Source organism: Cydia pomonella, chromosome 8, assembly GCF_033807575.1.
Source record: "Cydia pomonella isolate Wapato2018A chromosome 8, ilCydPomo1, whole genome shotgun sequence".
In the NCBI taxonomy this organism is placed as follows: Eukaryota; Metazoa; Arthropoda; class Insecta; order Lepidoptera; family Tortricidae; genus Cydia; species Cydia pomonella.
In genome coordinates this window covers 20,147,716-20,161,339 of record NC_084710.1, presented here as the reverse complement: position 1 = coordinate 20,161,339, position 13,624 = coordinate 20,147,716, and the positions used below count along the sequence as shown (strand labels likewise).

The following is a 13,624-nucleotide window of genomic DNA, read 5'->3' as shown; positions in this document are numbered from 1 at the left end:
TATTAATAGGTATAAGCATGTATTTATGACTTAACGTAACAATTTTAAGAGCTATTCCTAGGTGAGCAACTTTTCAAATCTCGAATTTTTGAAGCTATGTTTCTGTCACGCTGCTGTGGGTGGGAGCGCGTGCGTGTGATAAAGACAACTGCAGCTCGGACTAAAATTCCGACGCAAAAAACTCAATAATCGGGGTTTCGCTCTCGACTGTTTCCTCCTCCAAAATGCAACCAATCATTATGAAATTTTTGGAAACTGCATGAAAATAAAATAAGCCAAAAAAGCATAACATAGCGGCACAGATATTGATGATATTGATCTTATTTAAAAAAATCATTGCTCTAGGTTAAATAATCAGGGAGGAAACAGTCGAGAGCGTTTGTATGGAAAAATCTCAACTAGGAATTCCTCTTAATATTATTCTTATTTACCTAAGATGTAACCAAATGTTTTTGTATGTACGTGTGGCTATTTGAGTCATACTATTTATTATTATTATTATTCAGAGCCCACTGCTAGGCAAAGGCCTACCCCCTTTTTTCCATTCGTGAGTCATACCATTACCATTTTGTACCTTGTCACAGTGACAATCAATATGAAAGTCTCATATTTGTCACTGACAAGGTACGAATAAATAGTACAGAAATTTAATTCCTTGACCGTACCGACCTACCCTACAATAAAATGAAGATGTGACTTTTGAAGCAAAATCAAATGACAGATAGGGAGTTCCTAGGTCGATAATCTAATTTATCGATATTTTTCCTAAACTAGTGATGAAACTTTTTTTGGAAAAATATATATTATAGTCAGTTTAAGAAAAGTTCAAACTAAATGCAGTTGTAATACTTTAGTATGTAGTACCTATAAAAGAGACTTTTAAACAGCAAAAGAAAACAAAGGATCCTTAACTCGACTGTGCTATCTCTTAGGCAAATTCGTAACGGCCATCAGAACCTGGAAGGCGACAAGCGAGTCTCGAAGGAAATCTAACTCGGAAGGACTTGGAAGTTCCACGAATACAAGTGAATTGCGGTTTGTTTTAATATTATTATTATTTGTATGTCTTTTTCATATTTCGAGACGATGGGGTCCTAGACCTTTGTGAGGCGTGCGCGGGGCCGAAGCCAGAGCACAGAGGCCCTTTAAGACAATTTAAAATCAAGGGATACACGTGGCGGAAACCATCCCCGAGCACACAATACATCCGGAGATGGTCCCCGCCAGGTGCAAAGACTATTGCAGTGCTGCTATGGAATCTAACGTTAAGGCTATTGATTCGCGAGTTGGATGGAGTGGATAATGGGCTATGAGAGGAGACTAGCGGACACCTACCATAACAATCAGTCTCAAAATTGTGAAAGACAAGTGATGACTCGCCAACTCATTGAGATGTCCTCACAATGGCCGCACGCACGGTGCGACAATAGGGTAACACTTTGGATTAGCAGTGAGGTTGTCGAGATCTGAGTCTGCGGTAGCGTGATTTCTGTAATCTGTTTGAACAGGCCGCCGGCGTTATGACATTTTACATTTCCAACCTGGAGCATAGGCCCTGCTTTTATGACTCCACTCTGGCCGGCCGGTGAAGGCAAGCATAGAGGCGAGGGCAAGAAGAATGTGCCCTCTGGAAAAGAGACCGTGGTGAACTCGCCACAAGCTGCCCCTGGGGGGTAATATTATTATTATTTACCAAAGATGGCAAAACATCATACTGAAAATTATTGAAAATATAAAAAAAAATAAGCAAAATTAAATGACAAATTATAGGGAGTTCCTATGTAGATAATCAAATTTATCGATCTTCTTCTTCTTCTTTAGCCCTTCTCTACCCTTTGGGTGTAGGCCTCCTTCATTTTATGCCACTCGTCACGGTTCTGTGCGACCTGGAGCCACTTCTTCCCCGCAGTCCTTTTGATGTCGTCGTCCCAACGCATCTGGTGTCTACTTTGAGGACGTTCCTCCCCCCATCCAAATTTATCGATATTTTTCCTAAACTAGTGATCGCTTTTTTTTAATTTATATTATACTCAATTTAATAAAATTTCCCAGTTGTGATACTATAGTTTGTAATATAAAAGAGAATTTAAAACAGCAAAAGAAAACAAGGGATCCTTAAACTCGACTGTGCCATCTCTTAGACAATTTCGTAACGACCATCGGATGCTGGAGGGCGACAAGCGAGTCCCGAAGGAAATCTAACTCGGGAGGCTTTACAAGTTTTAAGAATTCAGCTGAAGCGTTTTGTTTTAATAATATTATTATTAGCCTTTATTGAGCACATTTTTGAGCATGCAGGTAATGGAAAATATAATGGAATGATTGAAGAAAATGTAAAATAAATAAATAATAATAAATAAATATTATTGGACATAATTACACAAATTGTAAAGTAAGTAAACATCGAAATTCTTGAGGAAAAACAGTTTGTGATTAAGGAGTATCCATTGTTGATTGCTCTCTGCATTATATTGCATGTAGACAATTGAATAACATATTATAAAATTATCTTATGTATTAGTATTAGTAGTATTAGTATTAGTCATCCATAAATACCATAATACAAAATGTAATGATTGGCAAGTCTCAAAATACTTAAATCGAGGAAAACTCTCTGCAAAAGTGCATGCGGATATCATAATCATTCGCCTCTCTCGAGGAGTAAGTTAAAACAGCAGCTCCCACTGACCGTTAGAGCGAGATTATTCAGAGTCCTCGCAGCGTTTACAGAATATTATTATGGAAATTGCGTGCAGAAGCCAGCTTATACCGGCGTGTACCGCCCCTACTATGATGTTCTGTTATTAAAAATGACTCAGTATTTTGGCAAATGGCACAGATGTCTTATTTAAAGAGGTGACCGGACAGCCGCTAAGAAAGATTAAGTAATCATCAGGATACTGCTGCGACAATGCGCCAATGTAACAGCGTATAGTCTGAATTCGAATGTTACATTTAGTCTGGCTAATCATTTCCGTCTGTACAAAAACCCGACTTTGAAAATTGAGAAAAAGGTTTATTGCATTATAAATATTACGACTGTTTTGTTAAACAAAAAGACTAGACACTTACATACGAATTTACAAGTGCGACAGAGAGGCAACACGTCAAACGTGGTTCGCTGTAGGCCCTCTGGATGGCGTGGCGTAGACTTCTAAGTAGATGGTGCGTGATCTAATCAACTACTGACTTTTGAGTGATAAGTATTGTGAGAAAGTTAGAGTAATGCAGAAATGGATTAGTTTCATGCTTGTCTTAATTCCAAGATCGTGCTAGAAAATAGATCTTGCTGAGATTAGGGCATCTTCATTCATAGTACATAATCTAGTAAAAATAGTAAGGGTTACATCTCGCACGGAACTTTCCAACTACTTATGCCCCTGTCGCAGAAATGGTGATACGAGATCAGACTAACATAGGATACGTAGGTTGGTACCTCACTCCTTTGAGTCTACATTTTTCCGGCGTGTGTGTGTGTATCATGTAGTTGTAGGCTAACCTGATTTAGCTTCGAGGTTGGATTAAAGTAAATTGATTAGAAGTTTCTTATCTATCTAAAACACATGACCTTTAACTGAACTTGTACTCTGTAATCAATATTCCTGTATGAGAGCGAGCGTGGGTTCGTGCTTACATGCACATGTGTGTTTAATTCCTTAATGTTCCTATACGAATTAATGCAATAAACGACGGATAATAAAAAAAGCTGAGTTAAACGGTAAAAGATTAACACAATCCACGTCTATAAAGGGCTCTCGGGGGCTGTTTCGGTTGGAATAGTGATTAATTATAAAATACAATCTGACAGTTTCAGTTTTCGTCATTAGTAACTCAAATCCGACAGTTTAATGATTTCTGCACATGCAAAAGGCAGCGAACGTCCCATTACATTGTTACTATGCCAGTAATCATAGCTTACTGCCAACGTGATAAACCGAAGCGAAATAAATTCGCTTTGTTCAGTTTAATATAAATTTTAATCCATAGACATACGGTTGTTATTTTGATGTTACGCTCCGAATTTTCGCGGTATTTTGCTTTGTGGCAGGGAATAGTGATGTGCTGCATTTGTTTGCGCGCGACCACAACACGGGAACGCTAACGAACTTATTATTTGCATTTCGAATACCTACGATTTACAAGCCAGTTCCATGATTCGAAATTCAAAATAGAATTTATTATGACGTTTTTCAATAAATGCTAACGGTTTAACGGATGAGCTTTAAGAGAAATGGTTTTCAGTTTTATCGCAATGAAAATGTGATTTTATTGAGCAGCAATTAAATTTTAAGTCTTTTTTTTAACCCATGGAATAAAAGTACATTTAAGGAACTTAAAATCTGCAGTCAATAAAAATATCTGTACGTTTTCTAACACAGTCTAGCTAATATCAGATAAACTTTTTTAATCCACCAGCTCATATTAAAAAGTTTACGATGTTGATGTCTTCTATAAGAATAAGCAGTGTTGGCCAAATCGTTAATGCTATTGACCATTAATGGTTATTATAATTAACGTTCGGCCAACATTGACAATAACTCACTTAAGGTTTATTTTTGTGTCGTTATTCTTATTATTGAACAGTAAAGATTAACACTTAAATGCAAACTTACTAAAACTAGACGTACCAACTAGTACGACTTTAATATGTAGATTTCGTATATGTTTATAGTGTGTAAGTATCTTTGTATGTATGTCAGCACATTACATAACTTTTCAGTATTCTCATCATTCGCATAAAGGACTCTGTGCGAAGATTTAGGGGTATAGAATTTAGGATAAGTAAGTGTAGTAAATTAGTAATACTGGCAACATTATTCTAGGCACCTTTTGACCTCTCACTGCCATTAACACCGATTGTGAATTGTGGTTTCATTTTAGACACCATAAAACTGTAAAGTATTAACTTTGGCGAAATATGTTCTTCTACCTCAGCGCAAAGAACGGGCAGTATGAAAAACCTGGCAACCATGTCGAATCTCATCTGTACAAACCGGACTATAATCAAGTATTTTTTTCAACAGTATATTCATAAAGCGACGATCGATAGATACTATCCAATTAAACGATAAAAACATCCATTTTAAGGAAAAATTCTTAAGAGTCCGCAACAAGCTCGGTTCTCCATATAAACGTAGTTACGCTCTAATTTTAAAATGACTGGCTAGATTGCTCTGAAACTTTGTAATTACAATAAGATAAGGTGTATCTATGCCTGAAATTAGTTGATGTAGCTTCAGATACCTACCTTAGTTAAAATAAAAAACCGGCCAAGAGCATGTCGGGCCATGCTCAGAGTAGGGTTCCGTAGTTACTTTTCCGTCACAATAAGCTAAAATGGAGCTTAAAGTATACTAGATTGTTAACCAAGGGATGAACTGTGGATGTACGTTTTTTTTACTATGAAGGGTAAACTTTTTGTAATAACTCAAAAACAGCTAAACAGATCATGTCCGCTATAGTTTTTGTATAATGTCTTTCTTAAGCTCTACTTCCACGATTTTTTTCATATTTTTTGGACCTATGGTTCAAAAGTTAGAGGGGGGGGGACACATTTTTTTTTCTTTCGCAGCGATTATCTCCGAACATATTCATTTTATAAAAAAATGTTTGTTGAAGACCCCTATTAGTTTTAAAAGACCTTTCCAACGATATCCCACACTGTAATGCTGAAGCCAAAAAAAAATTCACCTCCACTTTTCGTAAAGGGGAGGTACCCTAAAAAAAGATTTTTTATTTTATTTTATTGTACGACTTTGTCGGCTTTATTGATGTATATATTCATGCCAAATTTCAGCTTTCTAGCACTAACGACCACTGAGCAATGCCTCGGACAGACAGACGGACATGGCGAAACTATAAGGGTTCCTAGTTGACTACGGAACCCTAAAAATACAGCGAAGTTTTTCAGACAAAAATTGTTTTTGCTCTATTTAGTTTGTTTTATAAGCTGGAGCTATATACCTCATGTCATTGTATGTGCAAAGTTTAATTATAATCTATAGTGTATAGACGTTTCGAGTGCTTACGTCATGGTGACGTCACTGTCAATTAGAGGAAGTCGATGTTAGACCGCCGAGCAGAACAGTCTTACCGCGTGATGTTCGTGTTGCCGAACCGTTGAAATACATTATTATCGTATGAATTACTGAGGCATTTACAGTACATTACACAATCCAACACGTAGTTTTAAAATAAGAACGAAACTCCGTTTGTATGGGAAGGTGAAATCAGCCGAGCTTGCTGCGGACTCTTAAGTAACACCCTAAAACACGTTTGGTTAGGTTAGTCTAATCTAAGTGTTTTCATATTATTATAATTTAAAATTTATAATATTATTGAATGATATTCTCACTCAGAATATGTGTGACAGATTGAGAGGACATCCTCTGAAGCTGACACGGACGCAGAGAGTAGTCTGTAGTAGCAAGTTAGCAACCCAAGACGACACTTCCTGTCTAACCGCGTAGTGAAAGTGTGCAACAGTTTTCCCGAATCCGTAATCAGGGGGCCTACCGGGAAAATCGAAATTCGCAAATTGCGGGGATCTTTCTCTTTTACTCTCACTAAGACGTAATTAGAGTGACAGAGAAAAATGCCCGCAATTGACGAACTTCGATTTTCGCGGTAGGCCTCCAGTGCACCCTTAGTGAACTCGTTTAAAATCACACTCGACAAACATTTTAAAAATGGACAAAACACAAATGCAGAACATTGTTGTGCACGTATCAGCTATAAGCTGCCTGTGCATTAAAAAAAAAATCCTTAAAATTAAATTACGAAATCCAAAAACTTTATACATCTCGTGCGTACTACAATAAGAAAATTATATGGTTAACTAATGACTACAAAATAATATGTGCTTTAGAATCAAGAGGAAATTTCTGACTTGCAGTCAATGCTAGAGCTAACCTACATATATTTATTGCCTTGTGTCACTTTGCAAGTATATAGGTATATTTACATAAGTATACATTAAGCTATTTTCATTGCTCTTGACACTAGTGTACAGCAGTTGTAATGTAATAAGTTGATTAGGTAATGAGGATTGGGCTTAAGGCAGATGGCGCTCCAATCGTCATAAAAAACCTGTTATAAGATAAATCCCAAACTACATAATAGACTTTTTTTGGGCCGAAAAGTTGTAACCATTTATAATGTGGAATATAATGTGGGTCATTATTCACTTGTCTTTTTTTCTATCACTTGGGGTCAGCGCAGCACGTGTTTTTCCTCCATGCCTCTCTGTCGTTCGTCATCTTATCGTTCACCTGTTTTCTTTTCATATCATGTGTAATCTAAGGGTTTTATCCTAAAGAATTGAAATATCAGTCGAAAATCAAATTACGAAACTACTTGGTAATTTGAAATGGTGTTCAGCTCCATCTTTGTTTTCACGTCATATTTAACACTTGTATCAGTTTCAAAATAGTTTAACCCCTGTTACATAGGTGGCGCTAATATGGCTTAGAATTTTCTTTAACAAAAAGGGAAAGTCAATATAATCTAAAATTATTATGTTACTATTTGTTTTATTTTTGTATAATACGAATTATAAGTATTAAAGAAAAAGATAAGAATATGAAGCAAACTTTCGGTCACCACTCATCAGAAAAGGTTATCGACATGTTCCATAGCAACAACCGAAATCAAAATATACATAATAGATATTTTTTTATAGCTACATTGCTTTTAATTAGGTTGTTTGTTTACTTTCATTCGTTTTCATTCGGATTCCACCGAGTAGTAAAATTAGAAAAAAATCTTTTATAATAATGCAATCGGCTATGCAAATGGGTCTCGTACAATTACATATGATAATATCAGTAATGTGTAACAATAGGATCATAATAGGAACCTAATTATTACCAATTGTTTTATTTTTAGTGTTATGCCGCTAACAATAAAACGGTTGGAACACTTTTTCATAATTACACTTAATTAATACGTGGTTTAATGAATTAATACAAATCTCACTATACATAGACTTTATATTTTTTATTTGTTTCGATGACTTAATATTAAGTTAGTAATAATAATATTGAATAGGTCATGTCCACTACTTCATACCGACATAAAAGTATCGATAAAAAAATGACAACATAACTTGTCAACACATCCCTATTTTTGTCAAAATTCCGCAAAAAAATCTATGATAACCAGTAAAATTAAAAAGTTGGTAACCGGCTAAGCAATCCGGACAAAACAAAAGGTCATGTCAAATAGTCGTTTTACAGCTATGAGCAAAGCCGGACGATAGACGATCATGAGCACTGTGCGTGAATAACTTAAAATAGATTTGCCGTATTTTTAACGTGACGTGACGTCTTATCAGGGCAAACGAACTTGGTAGTTTCGGGTTTAGACATTACAGTTTTTTTCTTTGCCCAAATTTCTTATAGTGACAAAAAACACTGTAATGTTTAAAACGTTGTTCGACTCTTTGATAACTCAGGCCAGCTGTCAAGAGGTGGGTAAGTTTTTGAATAAATTTCGTAGATTATTATAAGTGAAGATCATTATGTTAGTAAATACTGCAGTTAAGCATCGTAGGCGTGAGGTGTTTGCTGTAATTTTTGCGCTAATACGGCATCCTTGCCCTTGGGACGTCCGCCCTTGAACTAATATCTTCGCACACCTGTGTTGTGCGGCATTATGTTTCCATGTTACAACTACTGACTGCATTACACTTGACAGTCTAATGATAATGAACTTATGCAATCTAATCATATCTACAATACGTACAACACTTAGATAATAATATTGAACATAACCTTAACAAGAACCGTGACCTTAAATATTTAAATTTAGAACATACATGTTTTTAATAAATTTATTACTCACCAGTGCTAGAGATGTTAATGAATACTGGATTTTTTTGTGAAATTTGTGTTATATTGTTATAAAAATCAAACCTAAACTTATGTTTGCATCTCAAGAAGTCCGCCAACATACAGCTATGTGTGACTTGTGTATGATTGGTTCTATACACAAGATAACATTACTTATCAGTTACGTCAACTCATCCAATAATTATCAATTCAGTTCAATTTGAGTCTTCACAACAAAATGACTTCACGTCGGGTAACTGTTCCTCATTTATTTATTGTGAAATTTTAAGTTAAATAAGTTATAAAAAGTTTTTGATCATAGAGTTCCTTTTTCAAATTCTTTCAAACTTTTATACTATTTGTTTAGTGTTTGTGTTTAAGTGAAAGAAGTGTATTGGAAAATAGTTTTAAAATCTTACGGAATGAGTTCAAAATGTGTTGTGCTATTGATTAATTAATTAACGGTTTTATTCCATTGTCATTGATAACTAATCTTATTGTTTACTGCAGATTTTGGTGTAATGACTTCTTAATTAATTTGTCATTGCTAAATATCATATATCATTTATCTGTCAACTACTTGTATGAATAAGTGTCTGTTTTTTGCCTTTCAATTGTTTCATTCTAATACTGTTCTTATTGAAGAAGAGTTACATAACCTCAAACATGATATGTAAATGTTTCACGCGTAGGATGTGTGTGAGATAAGATTATATGTGGAGTTATACCATAATTATTACAATTCTTACCATAACATTTGACATTGAGTCATGGAAAAAGACAAGGTTGACTGATAAGGCTCCAATAATAATGTGGTTTGACTGTCATGTGACAATGTCTTGGCTATAGAGATTAGGTGATGACAGAAAACAATTTAACAAGAAGTTTTTTAGATACATGAATTATCTAGTTCTAACTTGGAGGATTTAACAACTGGAGTTGCCTTTAAGAGGTTACAACTGTCGAAAGCCTCGGCCAATGGTCATATGTATTCTATGGACTGATGGTTATCTGACGTTACATAGGAATAGCCATACATTTGATGTGCCCCTACCCTGCAAAAATTGGAGACTGTTTTGTACATAAAAATTACAGACAAACATCTCCAGTTGTTTCTCCGAGAGTATACCTATTGCTTGCAGTTGCTAGTAGAAGTATTTGGAATTTTGAATGCTATGGATTAGTTTTTTAATCAGCTGTTGTAGTATAGTTCTAGCAAGAGTCAATTGTGTATTGTAGAGAGAATCATTCTGTATTTTTCTTACAAAAGTACTTTAACTACTAAGTATAGCTTTTTACTTACTGTTTCGTCTGTTTCTTACAAACTTGGTTTACCACACCATATCTGTTAATATGTTCCTATCAGTATTGTTACAAGAATCACAATATGATGTGATTTCCTTAAATCCAGCTTAAACTAGGAAATTAGTAAGTTTTGATGAAAGATAAGATAATAGCAATGAATGTTATAGATAAAAGTCTTTTGTAATCAAAATAGAGCTGCAAAGAGTGCAAGCTAAAATTTCATTGTTTAGTTATTATGATTAAAAAAAAAATACTGTAATTTATAATAATAGTAATAATAATAAAGCCATTTATTCCATATTTCTCATATAGATATACATTTAAATTTTGTTAGTTGGTGGTAGTAGAAAGAAAAAAAAAGTGACAGGAGCCGACTGGATTAAGCTGGGCAAGGACAAGGAGGCATGGAAGAGGATGGAGGAGGCCTTTACCCAGAAGGGGTCCATATTTCATTAGCATTAAGACTAACAAATTAATTTATGTACTTTTTTTTTCTTTCTACTGTAGTTTAATATTACATAAAATTTCTCTTCCTGTTATGTAAATTTTTCAGTAAAGGATTCTTCAAGAAAGGGATTTAAAATAATTAATAGAATCAGGTGTTAACTTGTGGATATCCATATTAATAAAAACAAATAATATTACTTTGCTGATCTGTAAAATCATAACATGCTAGTCAATCAGCGCTAACCTGTTATACTTACTTGCATATTTTTACATGCAATTAATTAACTCACCCAGCCTCTCACTGCAGAAATAAATACGCAAATAAATATAACAAAGTACCACCAAAAGTACAAAACTCACTCACTTTCACTCATTCACATTATTTTATTACATTCCATTTTTAAAATTCTAAATTCTATTTCCTACACCATAGGTACAATTTTACTGTCAAATTTGAATTACTTTCTGGTATGATTGGGTTATAGGAGGAAACTCAAATTAATTAATATTTTTTTCAATATTTCCAGGGGGCTGGTTACCTAAAAAGGGCCGACACAGACCGCCTTCATGAGATATTTCTGAAGTTTGCAACAGTAGAGAAGAATGGAGAACACTTCATCACCAGTGAAGATTTTGTCAGGAAGTTCCTTGGATTGTTTGACGAAAGTAAGTTTATTTTTATAATGCTTGTTATTGTTAATAAATAAATAAATATTATAGGGACATTCTTACACAAATTGACTATGTCCCAAGATAAGCTCAAGAAGGCTTCTGAGCTCATCACACAAATAAATGTCCTTACCAAGATTCGAACCTAGGACCATCAGCTTCATAGGCAGCGTCACTACCCAGACTGGCCAGACCGGTTGTCAAATGTAAAAAAATATTTTGTTTTTTTAATATTCCAATTATTTTACTTAATCAGATACTTGTTCTACTTGTGGGGTGGTTAGAGTAGCGCTACCTCGTTTCACGCAAAATAGGCACAATGGTTGTCGATTTGCGGAAAATGCCCAGAAGCACTAACTAACTAACTAACTACTTGTTCTACTTAAAATCTTTGTGATACCCCACACCCAACTGTCCATATAGTTTTTTAAATGTTGAAACAATTATTTAAAAACATTTTCAAAACATTCTTAAAATATGGAGACTAGGGTGAAATGTACCTATTACAACCCCTACGCACAGAGTTAGACCAAGATAGTTGGCAGCAATTTGATGATGATGATAGCCTAGACAGTGCAGGCGTTATTTTAAACGTCAAACTTCAATATTGCTGCCAACTTAGCTTGGTCTGACTCTACAAGTCTCTTAACCCCTTTATGTTGCGGGTGTCCATGGGCGACGGTAATCACTTTCTATCAGGCAATATGTCTGCTTGTTTGCCTATTATATCATAAAAAAGTGAGGGCATCTGTTCAACAAGCAAAAACGAACCGACAAGCTTTTAATTTTTTATCACTCAAGAAAATTTAGTGTAAATGAAAGTCCCATGTGAATTAAACAAATAGATATATTAATGGGCAGTGCCAATATATTTTTATGTAAAATAACTAAAATAATTCTCTCCTAAAAATGGTGTTTGTTCTAAGAAGTGGTATTTTAAACTTTCTCGAACTTTTCCAGATGACTTCAACAAAGATTCAGTTGAGCTCATCGCCGGCATCGTGGACATGGACAAGAACGGGCTCATATCGTTCCCGGAGTTCCAGGCCTTCGAGGGGCTACTCTGCGTGCCCGACGCGCTGTATAAGACCGCCTTCCAGCTCTTCGATACTAACGGCAACGGACTTGTGGCTTTTGGTAAGATTTCTGCCACTTTAGAATTATAAGGAATTCCAGATCTTTCCAGGTGTTAAAAACACCTTCCAGATTTATGACGCCAACGGCAACAACATTGTAGCTTTTGGTAAGATCTCTGTGATTATTGGGACGTTGGCTGCTCTGCGTGTCCGACGAGTTGTATAAGACCGACCGCTTTCTAGCTCTTCAATACTAACGGCAACGAACTTGAGGCTTTTGTGAGATTTCTGTCATTTTAAAGACGTTATAACTAGTTCCAGATATTCCAGGTACTGATAGTGCGGTTTTTCGAGTGAAGTCAAAAATACTTATTTTTAAACTTAATGCGATAATAGTTGTGATTTTTTTTTGGATGTGTTTTTCGCTTTCGATTAAATCGTATCTTTTCGATTTAATCGAGCGCTCGTATCTCAGAAATTGAACCCTGTAAAAGAAAACAGCTGGACTTATGTAATTGTTTGTGTCCAAGCTGAAACGGAGATACTTCCAATATCAATACATGCTCATATTACTCGTAACTTTTATTTGAATTATACAATTGTACATTTTTGAGGACTTAAATTCACTCAAAATGTATTGAAATTAATTATCCATGTAGCGAAAGATACCCAGAATCGAAACTTTTGCAATGCATCTTTTCGCGTCCCTAGCTACCGCGATTAGCCTTAATAGGTTAATGTGAGGAGGTATCCCAGTCCCAGTGACCTATTTTATGGCACTGGTTTCCGATCCTCTTAAAGTAGTTTTTTAACCCCTGACACAAAAAACGGGTTTCATATGTTTTACGTCAACTTATGTCTATGTGTCTGTCTCTGGATGCGGTATTTTTACGTGTGAAAGCGAGTTTCCTTGCGGAGGTTCATAACTGTTTGATAAAAATCGATCCAGCAGTTTGAAGAGTTGTTTTTCTACAATAATGCATAAACCAGTAGCCTCCCTGATGAATAGGGTATGAAACAGCACTAACAGCTTCCTGAAAGTCATTGCTGAGAGATGAGACAACTCAATGCTATTTTTTGGGTGAAAATACGTACAATATCAAGTTGTATTACCCCAAAAATACTGTTACAATTAATATCCGGGCATGTATAATTAGTAATGTATTGAATAGAATAGAATTATTTTTATTCGTAAACACAAACAAATTACATTAATATAACAAAAACATAGAAAGTATAGTGTTATGGGTTATATTATTCCTTATTTAATTAATTATAATGTGTTATGTTTATGAT

The 13,624-nt window shown here is 35.1% G+C and overlaps 2 protein-coding genes across 4 annotated transcripts in view; one reads left to right on the top strand and one right to left on the bottom strand.

Annotated features, from left to right (window-relative positions):
* Positions 1-8,953, bottom strand: part of LOC133520813 (oxamate amidohydrolase proenzyme-like) — a 41,697-nt gene extending 32,744 nt beyond the window's left edge. The window contains exon 1 of the mRNA XM_061855481.1: positions 8,845-8,953. Within this exon, the coding sequence (XP_061711465.1) occupies positions 8,845-8,953 (109 nt within the window). The remainder of the gene's footprint in view (positions 1-8,844) is intronic.
* LOC133520812 (calcium-binding mitochondrial carrier protein Aralar1) overlaps positions 8,220-13,624 on the top strand; it is a 35,472-nt gene continuing 30,067 nt past the window's right edge. Inside the window, exons 1-3 of one of the 3 annotated variants that reach the window (XM_061855477.1) lie at positions 8,220-8,470; positions 11,111-11,249; positions 12,213-12,389. In XM_061855477.1, coding sequence (XP_061711461.1) covers positions 8,420-8,470; positions 11,111-11,249; positions 12,213-12,389 — 367 coding nt within the window. In that variant the 5' untranslated portion in view covers positions 8,220-8,419. Of the gene's footprint in view, positions 8,475-9,006; positions 9,085-11,110; positions 11,250-12,212; positions 12,390-13,624 lie in introns of those variants that run through there. The other 2 variants (XM_061855480.1, XM_061855478.1) reach the window with 2 other exon arrangements.